The following is an 18,202-nucleotide window of genomic DNA, read 5'->3' as shown; positions in this document are numbered from 1 at the left end:
CTCATCCCTGTGCTATGCTGCTATTAGAAATGAGGAGGAAGAGACTTCCATTGGCTCCAGTGGGAGGTTTTTCCCAACAGATAATAGCAATTCACAGGAGGACAATCAATAGCAAAAAAAGAGAGAAACAGAGTGGATAGAAAGGCTGGCAGGCAAGGCAACAGTCCATAGGTCCCTCTTTTGTTGGTTTCTCACCTTGAGGTGCATTTACAGTGGTACCTTGGTTTGCAAACAGTTTGGTTTGCATACGTTTATGGATTACAAACATTTCAAACCCGGAAGTGCGTGTCCCAGTTTGCAAACTTTTTTTGGATCACAACCCATTTTGGGGGGGATTACGAACAATTTTTTTTGGGAGGCCCCATTGGCGAAAGCGCCCCTTGGGTTACAACCTGTTTGGGTTTACAAACAGACCTCCAGAACGGATTATGGTTGTAAACCAAGGTACCACTGTATTGTAAACCATCTCAGAGAAATAAAGTACCAGAAAGTGACAAGTTGGGAGGTTCACACTGATGGTGGGGTAGCAGGCATCTCATCTGGACTTAGCTCCACATGGACTGCTGGACTGACACACAACTGTCCTCACTTTTGGCACCCGTGTCCCTTCTTGTCCTTGTTTAGGAAGGAACTGAGTGAAGCCTGGGGTGCACCAGGATGACGTGTCACAGTTGTTGATTTAAAGTCAGTTAATTGCCCCCTCAGATTAAAGTGTTCTATGTTTGGCTCTTGGTTTCTGGCATGGCTGACAGGTTTACAACATTTGGAATGTAAGGTTTTTTGGTTCTTATCTGTAGGGTCACGACCAGTTATGACTTTCCCAGTGAGGAGGTCACAGACTGAAGCTTCCCTGAAGACTCTAGCAGTTTGAATGTAAGGAGATTGATCAAAAGGAGCAGGTGACAGCAAAGGTTGCAAGGTTTTTTAGCTGGGGCAATTAGAATAAGATCCACTATTTGACTATTGAATCAAAACCCTAAAATGTATGTCATATCATTGACTTTTTATTTTAATTCTTTGTATATCGCATGGTTTTTGTATTGCTATGGCAGATGGCTGTCGCAAATAAAGATGCATTCAATTCAAGAAAAATGCAGAGAGAAAAAACAATCCTTGTATTTATTGACCGAACTAAGGCTTTTGACACTGTAAATCGTAATGCCCTGTGGACTGTCCTTCTGAAAATTGGTTGCCCAGAGAAATTTGTGAACATCATTCGGCTCCTCCATGATAATATGACAGCAACAATCGCAGATAACAATGGCTGTCAAAGTGAACCATTCACAGTGGGATCAGGTGTTAAACAGGGTTGTGTTATTGCCCCAACTCAATTCATTATTTTCATTGCCATGATCCTACACTTTGTCGAAGGGAAACTCCCCACCAGAGTAGAAATCATATATCAAACAGACAGAAAGCTCTTCAATCTGAGCAGGCTGAAAGCAAAGAGTAAGGTTACCTTAACTTCCGTCATAGAGCTTTAGTATGCTGATGACAACGTAGTGTGTGCACGCTCACAGGATTACCTCCAAACCATCCTAAATATCTTTGCAGAAGCTTATGAAAAGCTTGGCCTATCGCTCAACATCCCAAAAACCAAAGTGCTGCACCAACAGGTACAAAATAACCCCTCTGCAGCACCACATATCCAATTCAAGGGTGTAATGTTGGAAAATGTCAATCACTTCTACTACCTGGGCAGTTATCTTTCCACAAGGGCCGCCATTGATGCCAAAATCCAGCATTGCCTGAGCTCTGTGAGTGAGGCTTTCTCCCAATAGAAGTGCAAAGTGTTTGAGGATCAGGACATTCGCAGAGAAACCAAAATGCTTGTTTACAAAGCTATTGCACTACCAACCTTACTGTATGCTTGTGAAACATGGACTATTTATAAATGCCATTTCCAGCTCCTCGAAAGATTCCATCTACAGTGTCTCTGAAAAATTGTACACATCTCTTGAGAAAAAGGCGTACTAATACCAGTGTACTGCAAGAAGCAAAGATCACCAGTGTTGAAGCAATGATTCTTCAACATCAACTTTGTTGGACTAGTCATGTTGTGCGGATGCCTAATTATCGGTCTTCCAAAGCAACTACTCTTAAAAATGGAAAGCATAATGCTAGTGGTCAACAAAAGAGGTTTAATGACTGTATCAAGGCAAATCTTTAAAAACGTAGTATAAACACCAACAATTGGGAAACACTTGCCTGCAAACGCTCCAATTGGAGAACAGCCTTTACCAAAGGTGTCATGGGCTTTGAAGACACTCAAACTCAGGACGCAAGGGAGAAACACGCTAAGAGGAAGGCATGCTTGGCAAATCCAACCGTGATCAACTCCCGCCCAGAAACCAATGTCCCCATTGTGGAAAGATGTGTGGATCCAGAATTGGCCTCCACAGTCACTTACGGACTCATTGTTGAAACCGTGTTTATGGAAGACGATCTTACTTGGCTACGAGTGATAGCCAAAGAAAGAGAAAGAAAGATTGCTATGGCCGATGGCTGACGCAAATAAAGATTCATTCAATTCAATTCAAGCCTGGGGTACACTTCGGAGCACTGACTCTAGACAATTCAAGCCTGGGGTACACTTTGGAGCACTGACTCTAGTCAGCAGAAGTCTCAGCCTGCGGGATGACACTTGCAGCTGCATTGACTTCCGCCAGTGAGGCCATAAGACAGTTCTGATACTGATTCCGTGTGATCTGTTTTGGAGAGAGAAAGCAATTACTCCAGAAGCATACTGCCAACACCCAGCATGCACAACCAGACCTCACCTATCTATTATTATTACAATTTATTTAATTTGCTAAGCCACCCAACAGAGGAGATTTGCAATGGCCACCATGCTCTCGAGCAAAATACCAGGATGTTTCATTTTCCCCAGGACCTTTGAGGGCTATGCAATGCTACCCTCCAAGCCCTCACTATCTGGCCCTCAGGATTCTCCCCCAGGCCTACTCACGCTTCCCAGCCAGGTAAAAACACACAAGGAAAGTGCAGGCTGAGTGTTTTTGTCTGGCTGGGGTGTATTCTTGAACTCTGACCATGGTTCTCTCTTGCCTGGATGGAGGAAACAGAGGTGTGTGAGAGAGGGGGTGAGTAAAAACCAGCCTGGTGTATAAAAGGTAAACATTCACATTCGTTGCTCTGCCCATCACTGGCATGTGGTTCCAATAAAGTTGCCTAGAAGGGATTGAGGCCCTCCGACTGAGAGGGATTCCTCACTCCTGTCTTATGTATACACAGGTAGTCTGGCCAGAAATGGTGTGGTGGGGGCTGCTAAGGTGGCAGCTCAACCCCTTCTCCCACAGAACTGCAGGCGGCCAAAGAATAAGCTACAAAGAAGTCAGAAGTAGCAAACATCAAGTTTACACCCACCCGCAAATAGGTGTCTAAAGAGAAGCCTTATCAGGATGGTCAAATCAACTGCCCAAGTGGGAGGAGGCAGTGGCGGAGGAAGGGGGTGCGGGGGGTGCGGCCTGACACAGGTGTCATTCGTGAGGGGGTCTGACATCACAGCGCCCCCCCCCCAAAGACACAGCATGTGCGCTGCTCCAGGTGCTGGAGCAGCTAGCTCCGCCTTTGGGAGGTGGGAGACCACCCACAATTCTGTGAAGCCTAGATGGGCAGTGGAATACATTGAAAATAATGAGAGATGCGACCACATTCTCAAGTTCCTATAACCTGAGGGCATTCCTCTCCTGCCTCAGCAGACCATTTCGAGAATGAGCTATGAGGGGTTGGGAACCGTTGGTGACCAGGAAATCTGGAAATCTGAGACATGGCCGCAGGTGCCAACAGCAAATGGCTGCCCTGAGCAGCATGGCTAGTTACAAAGCAAAGGTTGGGCCTGAGCTTCAAATGCTAAACCACAGCTTTGACCGCCACCTAGTACACAAAAATATTCACTGGTGGGGCTATGACCCTGCAAAAAGTGAATGCAAAGCCACAGTCCTATGCATGCTTACCCTGGAAGAAGTCCCATTGAACTCAGTGGAACGTATGTCTGAGCAGACCTACATAGAAGTGCTTTAGTCATGCCCCTTGCATCCCATTGCCTTAGAGGAATGTCCTGGGAGACCCAAGTCTTCACTCAGGTCTGCTGCCATTACATTCCGTTTGCCCCTGAGAGAAGGAAATGGCTGTGAATCCAGCTGAAGCTGTGTTCTCAACTGAGGGCAGCTTTGGAATTTTCTAGATCAGAGGTGGGCCCTTCAGATGCTGCCGAACTACAACTCCCATCTTCCCTGACCACTGGTGAGGCTTGCTAGAGCTGATGAGAGTTGTCAATGCAACATCTGGGGTGCTAAAGTTTCCCCACCCTTGTTATAGATGAATGAATATGCCGGCATCTATTAGGAAAGTATCACCCTTCACCTCACCCAGAATCTCCTTTTCGGGGGTCAAACAAATCCGCCGAGGCCTCACCTTGATGTACAGGAGGTCAGTGAGAGCACGGACAGTGTAGTCTGCCATGTACTGTAGGCTGCTGCTGGGGAGGACTTGGTTGGCGCTGGTGATGCTAAAGCATTGCATATTGCTCATGCGAATCTGGGAGCCCATGATTTCCATACCTGCACATGGGGGAAAGTGAAGCAAGAATTGTACACTCCAGCCTGCTCTCCTCGGTCTTTTCCCCAGCTGCTTCCCTTGGCCCGCCAACCCACCCAAGCTCCATCTACTTTTGCTGAACTGCCTTCAACCATGTTTCCACCAACCCAAGGGAGCTAGAAATGCAAGTCACATTTATGTAGCAGGGGAGTGGCTCAGACCAGGGTCCTGCCTAGGAAAGTGTATCCAAGAGAAAGGGAACAAGAGGGAACATTGAACTGGACACAGAGATAAACAGTTCCAATCTGCAAGAAGCAGCCTCTGGGAACAGCAAGGGAGTTCTGTTGTTTTTTGGGTGGGGGGACTGGTGCTGCTTTGAGGCCAGCGCTGCTTATGCACATGTGTCCCACATCTGTTGTGTTTCAGAGTCTCTCCTTGCCAAGGACACAAGCCCTGTAAAGAGGCCCCTGAAACAACTTGGGGAACTAGAAGCCATGGATGGAAGGATATAGATCTGGAACCTGCGCTGTATTCCATTTCCATTTCCTTCTCCCAGCTGTCAGCCCTCTCCCACAACAGTCAGTCAGGTTTGTCTCTAGGGGATACTAGGCAGCTGCCTAGAGTGCTGGTCACTGAGAATAGCAGGTCTGGGGAACAAGGGGTGGCAGCAAGTACTGGTGGGATTGTTTTGCCTGCTTGCTTGGTTAAGCAACATTGTGCTGGACTTTTCCTGCCTATGCCTGAGCACTACTTGCTTACAGGACTCTTTTAACCAAGAGGGAGGGAGAGAGAGCAGAAATGATGAGCCAGAGGGAGTTGTATTGTCTGGGAAACAGCCGCAAGAAGGTCTGGCACCCTCAGGGAAACTCAAGGGCCCTTCCCTGAATGTTGTACTGGGGATGGATGAATCGTTCTGATTAAACCACTAGATGGCACCAGACTATGGTGCAAACCAAGTACGCAATTATCCAGCCTCCAAAAAAGGCACAGGAACAGATGACTAATTCAGTGTTTCCCAACCTTTTTTGGGCAAAGGCACACTTGTTTAATGAAAAAAATCTTGAGGCACACCACCATTACAGCCCCGTGACGTCAGCGCGCAGCGTCACGCCGGGAGGGAAGGGCGCCGGGGCGCTGCTGCTGCTGCTGCTGCCGCCGCTCCCGGCAGGCATGGGCCCAGCTGAGGCGGCGGCGGCTGTTGTGGTGGTGGCGGCGATAGCGGGCGGAGGAGGGGGCGGCGGCGGGGCCGAGGTGGCCGGCGGCGGCGGGGGAGGCGGCGGCGGGTGGAGCAGGAGGGCGGCCGAGGCCGGTGAGGGAGTAGGGTTGCCCGGGGCTTGAGGAGCCGTCGCCGGGAGTTGCTGCTGCTGCTGTTGCTGCTGCTGCCCGGACATGCCGGCCTCCTCCTCGTCCGCTGTCTCGCGCTCCTCCCTTTTGCGCGCGCTGCCCCGCCGCCGCCCCATTGGCCGGGTCCTGTCAGCTGATCCTGTGTTATTTCCTGTGTGTGTGTGTGTGTGAGGGGAAAATGGAGAGAGAAACCTCGGCACCACCACCGCGGAGCCGCCCCCGGCTCGACGTGGATCCTCGCTGCCGCCGCCCGGACGCGGATCCTCGCCGCCGCCGCCTCGCCTCTCGCCGCCCGACTCGCCTGCCTCCCTCCCACGGCACACCAGGCAACGTCTCGCGGCACACTAGTGTGCCGCGGAACACCGGTTGGGAAACACTGGACTAATTGCTGCCTCATCCACTTTGTGTGTGTGTGCGCACACACACACACACACACACACACACACACACAATTTACTTTTCAATTTCATCACTACCAAATTTGCTCTGTTGTCCTGGCACAACAAATCCACTTTTAAAATGAAACTGACCTTTTGCAGCCAAGAAAGTGATGGGGGGAAGTGTGGACTGAATGGTTAACAGCAGGTGTGCCAACTGTAGGGGGCCGAGGTATCTTCAGGCCCCTCAATATTTGTTGAGGGAGGCTGTTGCGCATTGCATGTGTGGGTCGTCATGCACATGCAGCGTCACAGCTTCAGTGCCCAGCTCCTCCAAAGTGCTTGGCCTCCTCCAGACAATGTGATGTTTCACATGCATCACATGCCGGGCCCCCTCAGTCTCAGGGGCAACCTGGTGCCTCTGATTAATGAAAAGATGTATAAACACCCCATGAGCACCGGCGGAGCAAGTCGATCAGGCGCCTGGGGCGGTGCACATGCCCTGTGCCCAGGGGCAGGGCCACGTGCCCATGGGGCGGGGCCAGGCGGGGCAGGACACTCTGTGGGGCCTCCAAGGAGTCTGCCTGCCTCTTCCCCCTCAGCCACTCTACAGCTGGGGGGGGGGAGGCGGTGGGCGGACTCTTTGGGGCACCAAGCCACCGCGTCACTCCCAGGAAAGATGCGTGGATCGGGCACGCTGCATTTTGTCCCCCCCCCCTGTGGTGACACCTGGGGTGACCTGCCTCCACCCCACACCCCTTCCTCCACCCCTGCCCACGAGAAAACTAGGATGCATGCTCCTTGTTGTAAACTGTTCCGCAAACAAATCAGACGAAATGCTCATAGGGCTCACCCATGCTTCCGCTTGGCCTATGCCTGGAAAGCATGGATCCAAGAGGTTTCCTGCTTGTCCCACATTTTCTAGGCAGGGGGGGGAGTGGTTTTGCCTTTGCCCGGCTGCTTTTCCCACAGAAAACCTATCTATGCTCTACCAACTGAAGCTGGGATGTACTTGTGTTTCTTTCAGTCTGCAAATCACGGATACTTTCCATTTTCCCCTGCCATCTCCATTGTGTTTCCTTTGACTTGAAATAAATGGGGTAGAATAATGTAATAGCAACGTAATTTATGTAATTTTGCTGCAGCAGAAAGGCAAGTAATGCACTTTTTAGTGGAGAATTAACTGCTGCAGAATGGAAACAGTGATGCATGAGACAAATAGAAGACATTATGGGAAATGATGTATTCTTATCTCCCTACCTGGTAGTAAGCCCAATCGAATTCAGTAGGACTTGCTTCTTAGCAGACGTAGTTAGGATTACAGCTTAAACCATGGGTAGGTAAACTAAGGCCCAGGAGCCGGATCCAGCCCAATTGCCTTCTAAATCCGGCCTGCGGAAGGTCCAGGGATCAGCGTGTTTTTACATGAGTAGAATGTGTCCTTTTATTCAAAATGCATCTCTGGGTTATTTGTGGAGCCTGCCTAGTGTTTTTACATGAGTAGAATGTGTCCTTTTATTAAAAATGCATCTCTGGGTTATTTGTGGGGCATAGGAATTCGTTTGTATTTTTTTCCAAAATATAGTCCGGCCCGCCACAAGGTCTCAGTGGACCGGCCCCCTGCCGAAAAAGCTTGCTGACCCCTGGCCTAAACTATCAAGTGGGGAGAGTTTCTGACTGTGGGAGGAGAAGGAATGCAGATTACCTCCTTGGATGGGTGTACCCAAGGCCATGACTCCATAGTAGGAGAAGGGTCCGTTCTCAAACTTCATGTTTTCCTTGCAAGCTTCAACCTCCACCTTTCCCTGGAACAGAGAGGCAATATTAGGACCTTCAAACTTCATTTGTCAGAGAAGGGTCAACCTGTAGCACCCAAGCCAATCTCGAATCTCCATGGCAAGCAGAAGTAACTCCCAAGAAACCCAATCAAAGGAAGCATTGCAGACAAGCATTATTCATATCTCTCAAACAATGGGCTTGGTAGCTTTGGCATGCGTAGGATAGGCCCAGAAAGAAGGCCTGCTCCTTAATTCGAAGTAGGGACCAGCTGCTATCACTCTGTTGTGCAGGACAGCTCAGTCGGTTGAGCATGAGACTCTTGATCTCAAGGTTGTGGGTTCGAGTCCCACATTGGGCAAAAGGGGGTTGGACTAGATGACTCTCATGGTCCCTTCCAACTCTACAGTCCTATGATTCTGCAGTAATTTTTTATATTTTTTTTACTTACAGTACTGCAGATATGGGGAACCTGTGGCCCTCTAGATGCTGCTGGACTCCCACCAAACTTTTTTTAATGAATTTTATTTTATTTTATTTATTACAATGATTAAAATTTCCAATATCATGTTCACATTAAAATAAACATTTCCCCCGTTAATTTCTTTCTTTATATGCATTCAATGCCTTCCCTTCTTTCCCTTCCCTGATTCCTTTATTTTCCCCACCATTCCTGCATATTCTCATATATCCATTTAGTTCCCCTTTCCTTTTATTATTCCTTTATTATATACTATACTGTTGTTTACCTTAATCCTGCTAGCGTTTTCACATGTTTACAGTTATTTTACAAATTCTCCACAATATACTTGATCTCTTATTTTACTTGTTAGACCTGCTAATGACTGCTCACCAGTCATGACGTGGGTGGCTTTTGCAACCCAGCACGGCTTCCCTGACCCACGGGGCCATGCCACCCGTTGCTCCGACCCCTGGACCATCCCCATAGGCTGTAGGTCATCCATGTGACCAGCACCATCAGCCAATCGGCTGCGGCCCCGGGGGCAGAGCTGGGGAACAGAAAAGGAGGCTGCAGTCAATGCTGGTCAGCCATTCTGGTCAGAGCGTCAGCAAGGAAGGTTGTTGTTGTGTTGTAAGCCAGAAAATAGCTTATCTCCTGAGTTTACACCAATAAAATTCAGAAACGTGAGGAGTTAGGAGTCCAATGCTGTTTATTGCAAAGCAATAGGTCACAGTCGGATCATTTCGCAAAACTGCAACCCCGCCTGGTGGTCCAGGCAGTGGTATTTATAAAATTTTCAGCAAAGCATTTCAGTTTCCACCAATCATATACATCATTACCTCATTTCATGTTTCATACACATGCGCAGTAGGCACTGGCAATTTCTGCTGATTAAGTTCCGATTCCCACCATGTTCTGTTACATTGTGTTAGTGTGCGTGTTGGAAACCTATGTTACGTGTAGCCATTTGCACCAGGTAGCAACTTATGTTCTAGCTTTGAGCTGTATCTTTGTGATTCATATATTAGCTGTATTCCTGCCCCAACTGGAGTGGGGGCCGGCAACTTGCAAAATCATCAGTTTCATAAAGTACATAACAGGTTACCATAACTTTTCTATTAGAAGCACACTCAAGGATTTACAGGGGTATCACATTTATTGTGGCCCTTTGGGCCACCACCACAGTTGGACCCACCTTTATTCTTAAGGTAACATGGCCCAGGTCTTGATGTCACGGCGCCTGTTGTCGCCTCATCCTCAATGCTGGGCTTCCTTTATTCTGGCGCTGACGGGCGGATTGCTGGGTCTGCAGGCAGCGGCCTTCTTGGGGGGAGGGGGAGAGGAGGGGCTGCATCCAGGCTAACCCCCGCTTCGGGACAAGAGTTCGGCACCAGTTTATTTCACATGGCTGGTGTTAATTTTGTCGCTGATGCATGGACGGTGCCATGTTGCTGTGATCACATGGTCGGCGCCATTTTGTTTTTGGCCACATGGTCGGCGCCATGTGATCTGCACAAGCACATTCGCAGTAGATGCCTGGTTTATCTCTTGGCATCTACAATGGAGGGTTTGTGCTCAGTGCCTCTTACAAACTGCCAAAGGTGGCAGGTCCAATCCCTGTATGGGCAGCTGCATATTCCTATTATGGCACCAATTATTACCCTACACAGGATTACTAATAGAATTAATTTGGATGCATGTGTGTATGTTTGTGTGTATACTGGTTTTCTGGCTTGCAGAGTTGGACTAGATGTCCAGCAGTGGCCTTCCTATTGTATAATTTATGTATGCCTGCATGCATATGCATGTATGCTGGTGTATAGTTATATATATCCTGTAGTGTGTCATGCTCCACTAGGGATGATGGTGAGCACATTTCCTCCTACACGAAGGGGTTGATCCAGATGACCTCATGGGTCCCTCCCCCTCTTGTGTTCTGCAACATTGGCCTAAAGATGCTGTACACATTTGCTGTTGGACACGCAGTTGGTACTGACATGCCACATGGAGTGCCACCAGTGATAAGGCTTTTAAGGTGGGCTCTGTTCCAATTGGCCTGTCACTAGCAGGGTCACAGTATCATAGAACTGTAGAGTTGGAAGAGACCATGAGAGTTGTCTTGCCTGGATACATGACTATAGCCTAAGCATGGGGTACTTCTGCATCCATGGGCCCTTATGCCAAACCATAGAAGTTGTTGTGGGCCTCACACGTGTGCTGTCTTTGCTCCCTAGCTGTAACCCCCCCCCCCTTGGCTAAAGAAGGCCTTTTTCAAGTTTCAGCACAAAGATGGGACCCAGCAGGCACCAGGAAGACATCTGTGGGCACCTTGGCTACCAAAAGTGCTGCATTGATGACCCACAGATTAGGTCATGCACTTGGTGCTTCCTTGGCTGTGCGGAGAGAGTAGGAAGTGCCAACAAAGTACCTGTAAAATGAGAATGAAGTAATCTGCCGGCTTGTTCTTTTCATACAAGTTATATTCAGGAGATTCCTTGTCCTGCTCATCAATTTTCAGCTCACAGATGACACCAGGGTGCTTGAGGAGACGTAGCAGGTACTTCTCAGAGATGAGGCTCGGGCAAAATTGCAAGACCTCTGCATGACAAGGAGAGGGCACAGGAATCAAAGGATGCTTCCTGTAAGCAAAATCCTTTCCCAGATCCATGCCACCATGAGGCAAAGCGAGTTAGCCAGCTGGAGGCAGATGGCAGGTGGCGTCGGATGGAACAGAGTGGGAGAGTGATGGCGCTCACATATTATGGGCATCAGCTACCTGAAAATCCTTTTGTGCCTGCTGCACTGAAGGGAACAGGAACTGAGCAGGAGCACAGCTCATTGGGAAGATACTCTGTATGTGTACAGAGCTAGGACTTTGAATATGCATGTGTGCAACTCAGGTAGGTTTGGCTTTAAGTTTCAGATCAGACGGGACCTTTCCAGTGGCCCAGGTGGTCCCTGAGGGCTCGTACCTGTAGAGAGAAAGCGGTGTGCAGCCAGGAGTAGCTGACGGGAGATCTTCAACTCAGTGTCATTGCCCTTGAAGGCCGAGAAGTCCCACTTCCTTGGGCTGGCATCTCGTCTTCTGGTACGATTGTAGGCTGCAAGGGAGGAAACCAAATAAGGAATCACTACACTGTGTGGTTACAGAAGCAGCCATGGGAACACTACGCAATGTAAGAGTGGAAGGAAATGGAAAGAGCAGAATCTCACAGTCGCATGTGGATCTAAACGAACATATATGTTTCTAGTCCTCATGATCACTGAGGAAAATCTGAAAGCACATGGTAGCTGTCTGCGAGATGGCTCAGAAACCAGTGACGTGGAATTTGGGAGCTTCCTGTCTTGTCCCCCCTTCCGAGGGGGTGACCCCCCATCTCAACACCAATTTTGCTTCCCCTTTAGCCCTTGTCGAAAAGATTGCTAGATTCTACCGTGACTGACATGCATTTGGATTTTATTTTTAAGAAACAAAATGTATATACCACTTCTATAATAACAAAAAGTGGTTTACAAGAAGTGTTAAAATGATCAATAAAACAGTTCAAAACATGTAACTGGAAACAGTAAAGGTAAAGGGACCCGTGACCATTAGGTCCAGTCGTGACCGACTCTGGGGTTGCGGCGCTCATCTCGCTTTATTGGCCGAAGGAGCCGGCGTACAGCTTCTGGGTCATGTGACCAGCATGACTAAGCTGCTTCAGGTGAACCAGAGCAGCGCACGGAAACACCGTTTACCTTCCCGCTGGAGCGGTACCTATTTATCTACTTGCACTTTTGACGTGCTTTCGAACTGCTAGGTTGGCAGGAGCTGGAACCGAGCAACGGGAGCTCACCCCGTCGTGGGGATTCGAACCGCCGACCTTCTGATTGGCAAGCCCTATGCTCTGTGGTTTAACCCACAGCGCCACCCGCATCCCGTAACTGGAAATATTTTAAATAGTTATATTAAAACACATCAACATCCATGTATCCGGATAGCTTTGCCTAAATAAAAATGTTTTAAGCAGGTGCCAAAATGAGCACAGTGAAGGCACCTCCCTGATGTCCACAGGCAGGGAGTTCCAAAGTGTAGGAGCTGCCATACAAAAAGCTTGAAGTATGAAAGTATTTTGTTTTACATTTTTGGATGACTTTATACTCCAGCCTTCACAAGTACATTTACGGCAGCTAACAAATCCAGATGTTCCCCCCTTACACCTTACATCCTCACATCAGTCCTGCGAGGTAGGCTAGGCAGAGAGATAGTGACTGGCCCAAAGTCACCCAGTGAGCTTTATGGTCCCTGGGTGGGTCTCCCCAGTCCGAGTGATCAGCAGAGATAAAACAGCTGAGACCTTTGCCTGATACTGAAATGGAATCAAAGTCAGTATCACCACTGAGGTGTCTCCTATCCTCCCCCCCGCAATACCACCCACCACGCCTTTGGTGGCGGCAATACCCTAAGTTAGGCTTTTCTTGAAATTTTCCATGATGGAACCCAAAATGGCATCCACAGGACTCCCCATGTGGTCCCTCGTCAAGGCACTGAGCAGCCCCAGATCTGCTTAGCTTGAGCATGTTGGCTGCATCATGTCCCTTCAGAGCACACCAAAGAAATATGTTTGTATAAATATAAATGTGTTTAACTGGCAAGATCAAGTTCAGAGTTGATATATCCATGGAGTTTAGCCTTTTTTGAAAATACCGGCAACACGCAACCTGGATTGTACTTGGAATTTCTCAAAGCTTCTCATTTTTCCTGGCAACGCAGAGGGCTAGGTAAGGATAAACAGCAGGGCTCCATACCTGTCTGCAGTTTAATGAGCTGGGGGCCCCAAACCAAGAACTAGGAGTTGCACAAAGGGATCAGAGTCCAGGGGCAAAGCCAGCAGTCAGGACCAAGAAGGTGGTTGGAACTGGAGGACAAATCAGGAAGCAAGGTTGAGGAGCAAACCAGATGCCAGGACTGACGGACAAACCATGAGGCAAGACTGGGGAGCAACTAGAGAGCGCCCCTCAAGAGGACAAAGTGGGGCAGTGCCTCTGAGCCTCACCATGTTGCCTTCCATGAAATGGGTTGGGGGAACTGTTTTGTTGCCATAGAAAAGACTATTCGCTTCGCCTATTGTTTTCCCCGGCTCTGTTTGCAATGCCCTGAGCTCCACCAGGCCCAATGGGCACCGGTCACCATTGGGAGCAGGTCAAAAGCAGTGGTGCAGTTAGATAATGATTATTCAGGAGGGCTCCTCAGATAAATGTGCATTCCTTCACTTGCTTCTGCTGAGTGAGGTCCTGGACTTCTGCACCACCTTGTTTTGACAGCCCATAATTTCCTTATTTTCATTCTGCCCATTGGTGCTTCATAACGTTGCAGCTTGGAGCAATTATAGCTCCTGCAACAGTATCTCAGTAACCCTAAACCCAGGGCCAGAGTCCCAAATTACCTCATGACACTATTGATTCTAGGCAAGAGAAATGAGCAAAATTCAGTTGGAAACAACTAGTGCCGATCATGATCTTTTCCCTCTACCATTCTTCTCAGAGAGTTTTCTGCAGAAATGGCAGTAGTCCAAGATAGGCTAGCTGAGTCACCATTGGTGGGAACAAAATACAGTTGCACCTGCCACAGCACAGTGTGTGTTAAGCCTTCATCTGAAGACAGGTGAGGAACACAAAGCCTGCTAAATATTGTAGGACTCCCATCATCACTAAAAATTGGCCATACTAACTGGGGCTAATGGAAGTTAGAGTCCAACAATATCTGTAGGGCCATAGCTTCCCCACCCACACCCAAGATGAGGAAATATAATGCATTGAGTCTCTCTCTCTCTCTCTCTCTCTCTCTCTCTCTCTCTCTCTCTCTCTCTCACACACACACACACACACACACACACACACTGCTGTTTCATAGGTAGAAAAACAACTAGGAATGAACCTAACTGTAGAGATCTGATTCGTCCAGGATCTCTGACTTGATTATCTCTTCAATGACATCCTCCAGGGTCACGATACCCAACACTTCACCTTCATCTTCAAGGTCAACCTCATTCTTCTTTAGGACAATGGCCAGGTGAGATTTACCTGTGGGGCAGACTTTGGTTATATCACTGAGGCATGGGCATAGCCAAGGGGAGAAGCAGGGGGCAGCTGCCCCCCCTAGATCAAGTAAAACAATAGAAGTACTTAACTAACTGACTAATCACATCAGTTCTGCCCCCTAACAAAGTCCTGCTCTCCCCCCCCCCAACAAAAATCCTGGCTACACCCATGCACTGAGGCGAAGACATCATTTGATGGTGTTTTTAAAAACAAACAAATATATATATAAATTAGTTTCAAAAATGTTTTAAAGAGTTACCGGTATATCCATTAAATAAAATTCTTATATAATATTGGCTTTGGCCCACAGATGTTCTTTTATGGAGATGGGGAACCTGTGTCTCTCAAGGTGTGCCTTACAGCTCTTCAGCAAACTTATCTATAGGTCTGACCATTTGTCCATCTACCGGTAGCCCAGCCTATTCTGCCTGGCAGTGGCTCTCCAAAGTCTCAGATGGGAAATAATATTCCACATCTCTGCTATTTGACCCTTTTGAATGGAAGGCGTCAGGGACTGAACACAGGACTTTTCTGCTTTCAATGCAATCCCACCTCCGACATGCCTTTTTCTTTCATCCTGTAGATCGCCCGCTTCCATTCTGCTTTAACTAAGACAACTGTTGCATTTAAAGAAGAGTCATAGTATATATGCCTTCCCCAATTTGGTGCCCTCCAGATATTGTTGGACCACAACTCCTGTCATCCTTATTCTGGCTGTGAGTTAGAGAAAAACAACACCTGGAGATTGGCACCGGGTTTGGGGAAGGCTGTAGGAGATCCTTCTCCTGTTCCTTCAGGAAAGCTGCCTGCAATCCTTAAAGTGCCTGTAGCTGATTCTGCAGTCACCTGCTTCTGCACAGGATTCACCAGTTGCTGGGAAGGACAAGTGGAGAGAGGGCTGTTGCATTCAGGTCCTGCTTGCAGGCTACCTATAAGCATGTGGTTGGCCATTCGGAGAAAAGGATGCTGGACTAAGATGGGCCTTTGGCCTGATCTCGCAGGGCTCTTCTTACATCCTTATGGCTATGGAGTGGGAGAAGTTACAGGGCAGTCATCCCCAGAGGCAAAGAATGATGAGAGAGCCATGTGCTCAGGCCAGCTCACCCATGAGGCAGAGTGAGGCAGCCGACTCAGGTGGAAGAATCCAAGGGGTGCTGCCATGGGTGCCCCCACCGGCAGAGAAGTAAAGAGAAGTGGCTGAGACTTCTGAGTTATGGCAAGATCTTGCGAGAGCCCTGCGAGAGCTCCATGAGGTCTTGTGGGGCTCTCACAAGGCTGTGGCAACGTGGGTGGCACTTTCCTGTTTCACCTCAGGTGGCAAAACAGGTTGGGCTGCTCCTGACAGGGTGCTATATAAGGGGGTGCTGAACTCTTCTCTCACCCCACCTCCTGTGATTCATCTGAGTTCTGCCTGGGGAGACACTGGGCCTCAATGGGCAAGGGCCATTTCTGTCATCCATAAAATGTTGGCACCAATCTATGCCATCACTTTCTCTGGATGATGACCAACCCCTCTGGCCTGTTCTAAAGGTAACCACTATTTAAAAGTTGCTCCTTCTCCAAAAGAGAAACAAAAAGTTAACTTTTAAATGGAGGCTGAAGCTGACTCGATCTCCACCTTGTTACCTTTTTTGAACTCTTCAAGCACGGCATCCAGTTTAGTATTGTGGCAAACAAAATGCACCGGATGGTTGTAAAATTTAGTGATTGTCTTCAGCGGGGTGCAGTCATCTGGGTCCACAAAGGCTAGATCCTTGACATACAGCATATCAACTATATTCGTCCTCTCCTTATCGTAGATGGGGATGCGTGTGTAGCCGCTCTCCATGATCTCCGTCATGGTGTTGAAGTCAAGGACGGCGTTGCTGTTGAGCAAGAAGCAATCATGCAGGGGGGTCATGACGTGCTCCACTGCCTTAGTCCTCAGCTCCAGTGCTCCTTGGATGATATTCAGCTCTTGCTTCAGCAGGTCCATGTATGGCTCGGTCAGCCTCAGCATCTCCATCAGCTTCTCTCGGTTGTACCTGAGGCCCATTTCTTGACCGAGTACATAGTCCAGTATTTTACTCATAGGGTAGGAGAGAGGGAAAGTCAGCAGCATGACAAACTTGGTGATGACAATGGTTTTGGCACCCACTTCCAAGCCATGGCGGCAGCAGAGGGCCTGGGGGATTATCTCCCCAAAGAGAACAATGCCAAATGTAGAGGCCACTATAGCCAGAAGGCTTGCACTAACCATGGAGTCAAACAGTATGGTGAAGGAGGCGTTGACTAAGACGTTGCCGAGGAGCAAAGAACAGAGCAGGTAATTGCCGTGCCGCCGAACAGGCTCGATCATAGTGGCATACTTCTTCTCCATGGGTGTGCCACAGTTCTGGATGATGCGCAGCTCCATGAGGTCCAGGGACATCAGGCCCAGGTTGAGACCACTAAACATGCCTGACAAGGCCAGCAGGATGACCACCAGGACTAACTTCAGCCAGAGAGGCAGTTTGAATTTATCTCCCTCGATCACTTGGATCACCAAATCGCGGTCGCTAAACCAATACCGTGGCTTGCCCGAATGATCTTCCAAGCACATCACATAGTTCTTGAACTCGATTTCCTTCCGCAGGATCTGAACGGACACATCCACCAGGGCGGTGGTGTTCCGTACCTCGTGGCAGTATGGGTTCACCAGCATGTCACTGCTCTTCTTGATGCAGGGGTCCCCATGAACATTAGCATCTGACACTTCAGGTAAGTCAGCAAAGTATAACATCTGGCAAGTAGGTCGGTGGATGCCCTGGCCGAAGATCCGAAGCCGGATGATGCTTCCTTCCACCACTTGGATGATGCCATTTTCCAAGACTGTAGTACCTGGTTTGGTGCTGTTCTCCACCCTCATGCCTAAAATGACTGTTCTACTAGACATCCCATTCCCAGCAGTGGCTGGCAAAGGGAACGTCGTCAGCAGAAAGAAGAGATACCTTAGCAGCAGCAGTACCAGTCCAGCATCCTCATCCCTCCAGCTCAGGCAACTCCCCAAACCGTTCATTGTGGACATGTCCCTTGAGAGCTCCTTTGATCAGTACCACCATATGGTAGCTCCCTCCAGATACTCTCTAGGTGCACACACTGGGCTGTACAAGCACATGTCATAAACCCATCACATATGCAGACACACTCACCTCATTTGCATGCCACACTGTTTCCTAGTAGCTTAAATAACTCCACCCTTGAAGGAGATATTTGATATATTCTTCCATGGTGCGGGGAGAGGGGAAGGTCCTGTCAGAGGTCAGCACCCTAAACAGATGGCCAGTTCTTGCTCTGAGGGGAAATTGGCCCCCCCAGATCTCTCTGGTCTTCAGGTCATTCTCTAGGCTACACATTTTCCTCAGCCATATTTCTTTCCCCAGGCCACACCCACTTCACCAACCATAGTTTGCCACTTCTGTGAGTGTTTCCTCCTGACTGGAATGTGTCCTTGAACTCTGATAATCCCTCTTGGTTGCTTGAATGGAGTATAGATGAGGGTGTGTAAAAGAAGCCTACTGTGTGTAAGATTAAGAAGTATATACATTGCTCCCCTCACATTTGTTTCTGGCCCTGCCCATCACTG

General features: G+C 48.6%; 1 protein-coding gene across 1 annotated transcript; it reads right to left on the bottom strand.

Annotated features, from left to right (window-relative positions):
- Nucleotides 1-2,506: 2,506 nt before the first annotated feature.
- Nucleotides 2,507-17,654, bottom strand: LOC114603002 (metal transporter CNNM4-like). Its single transcript, XM_028741729.2, has 7 exons — nucleotides 16,225-17,654; nucleotides 14,440-14,580; nucleotides 11,490-11,618; nucleotides 10,946-11,115; nucleotides 7,984-8,083; nucleotides 4,435-4,580; nucleotides 2,507-2,708 (listed from the first exon to the last, which is right to left on the bottom strand). The coding sequence occupies exons 1-7, from the start codon at nucleotides 17,642-17,644 to the stop codon at nucleotides 2,610-2,612; spliced, it is 2,205 nt and encodes a 734-aa protein (XP_028597562.2). The 5' UTR covers nucleotides 17,645-17,654; the 3' UTR covers nucleotides 2,507-2,609.
- Nucleotides 17,655-18,202: the final 548 nt, after the last annotated feature.

The sequence above is a fragment of the Podarcis muralis genome, chromosome 7 (assembly GCF_964188315.1).
Source record: "Podarcis muralis chromosome 7, rPodMur119.hap1.1, whole genome shotgun sequence".
In the NCBI taxonomy this organism is placed as follows: Eukaryota; Metazoa; Chordata; class Lepidosauria; order Squamata; family Lacertidae; genus Podarcis; species Podarcis muralis.
This window is presented reverse-complemented; position numbering and strand designations above follow the sequence as displayed.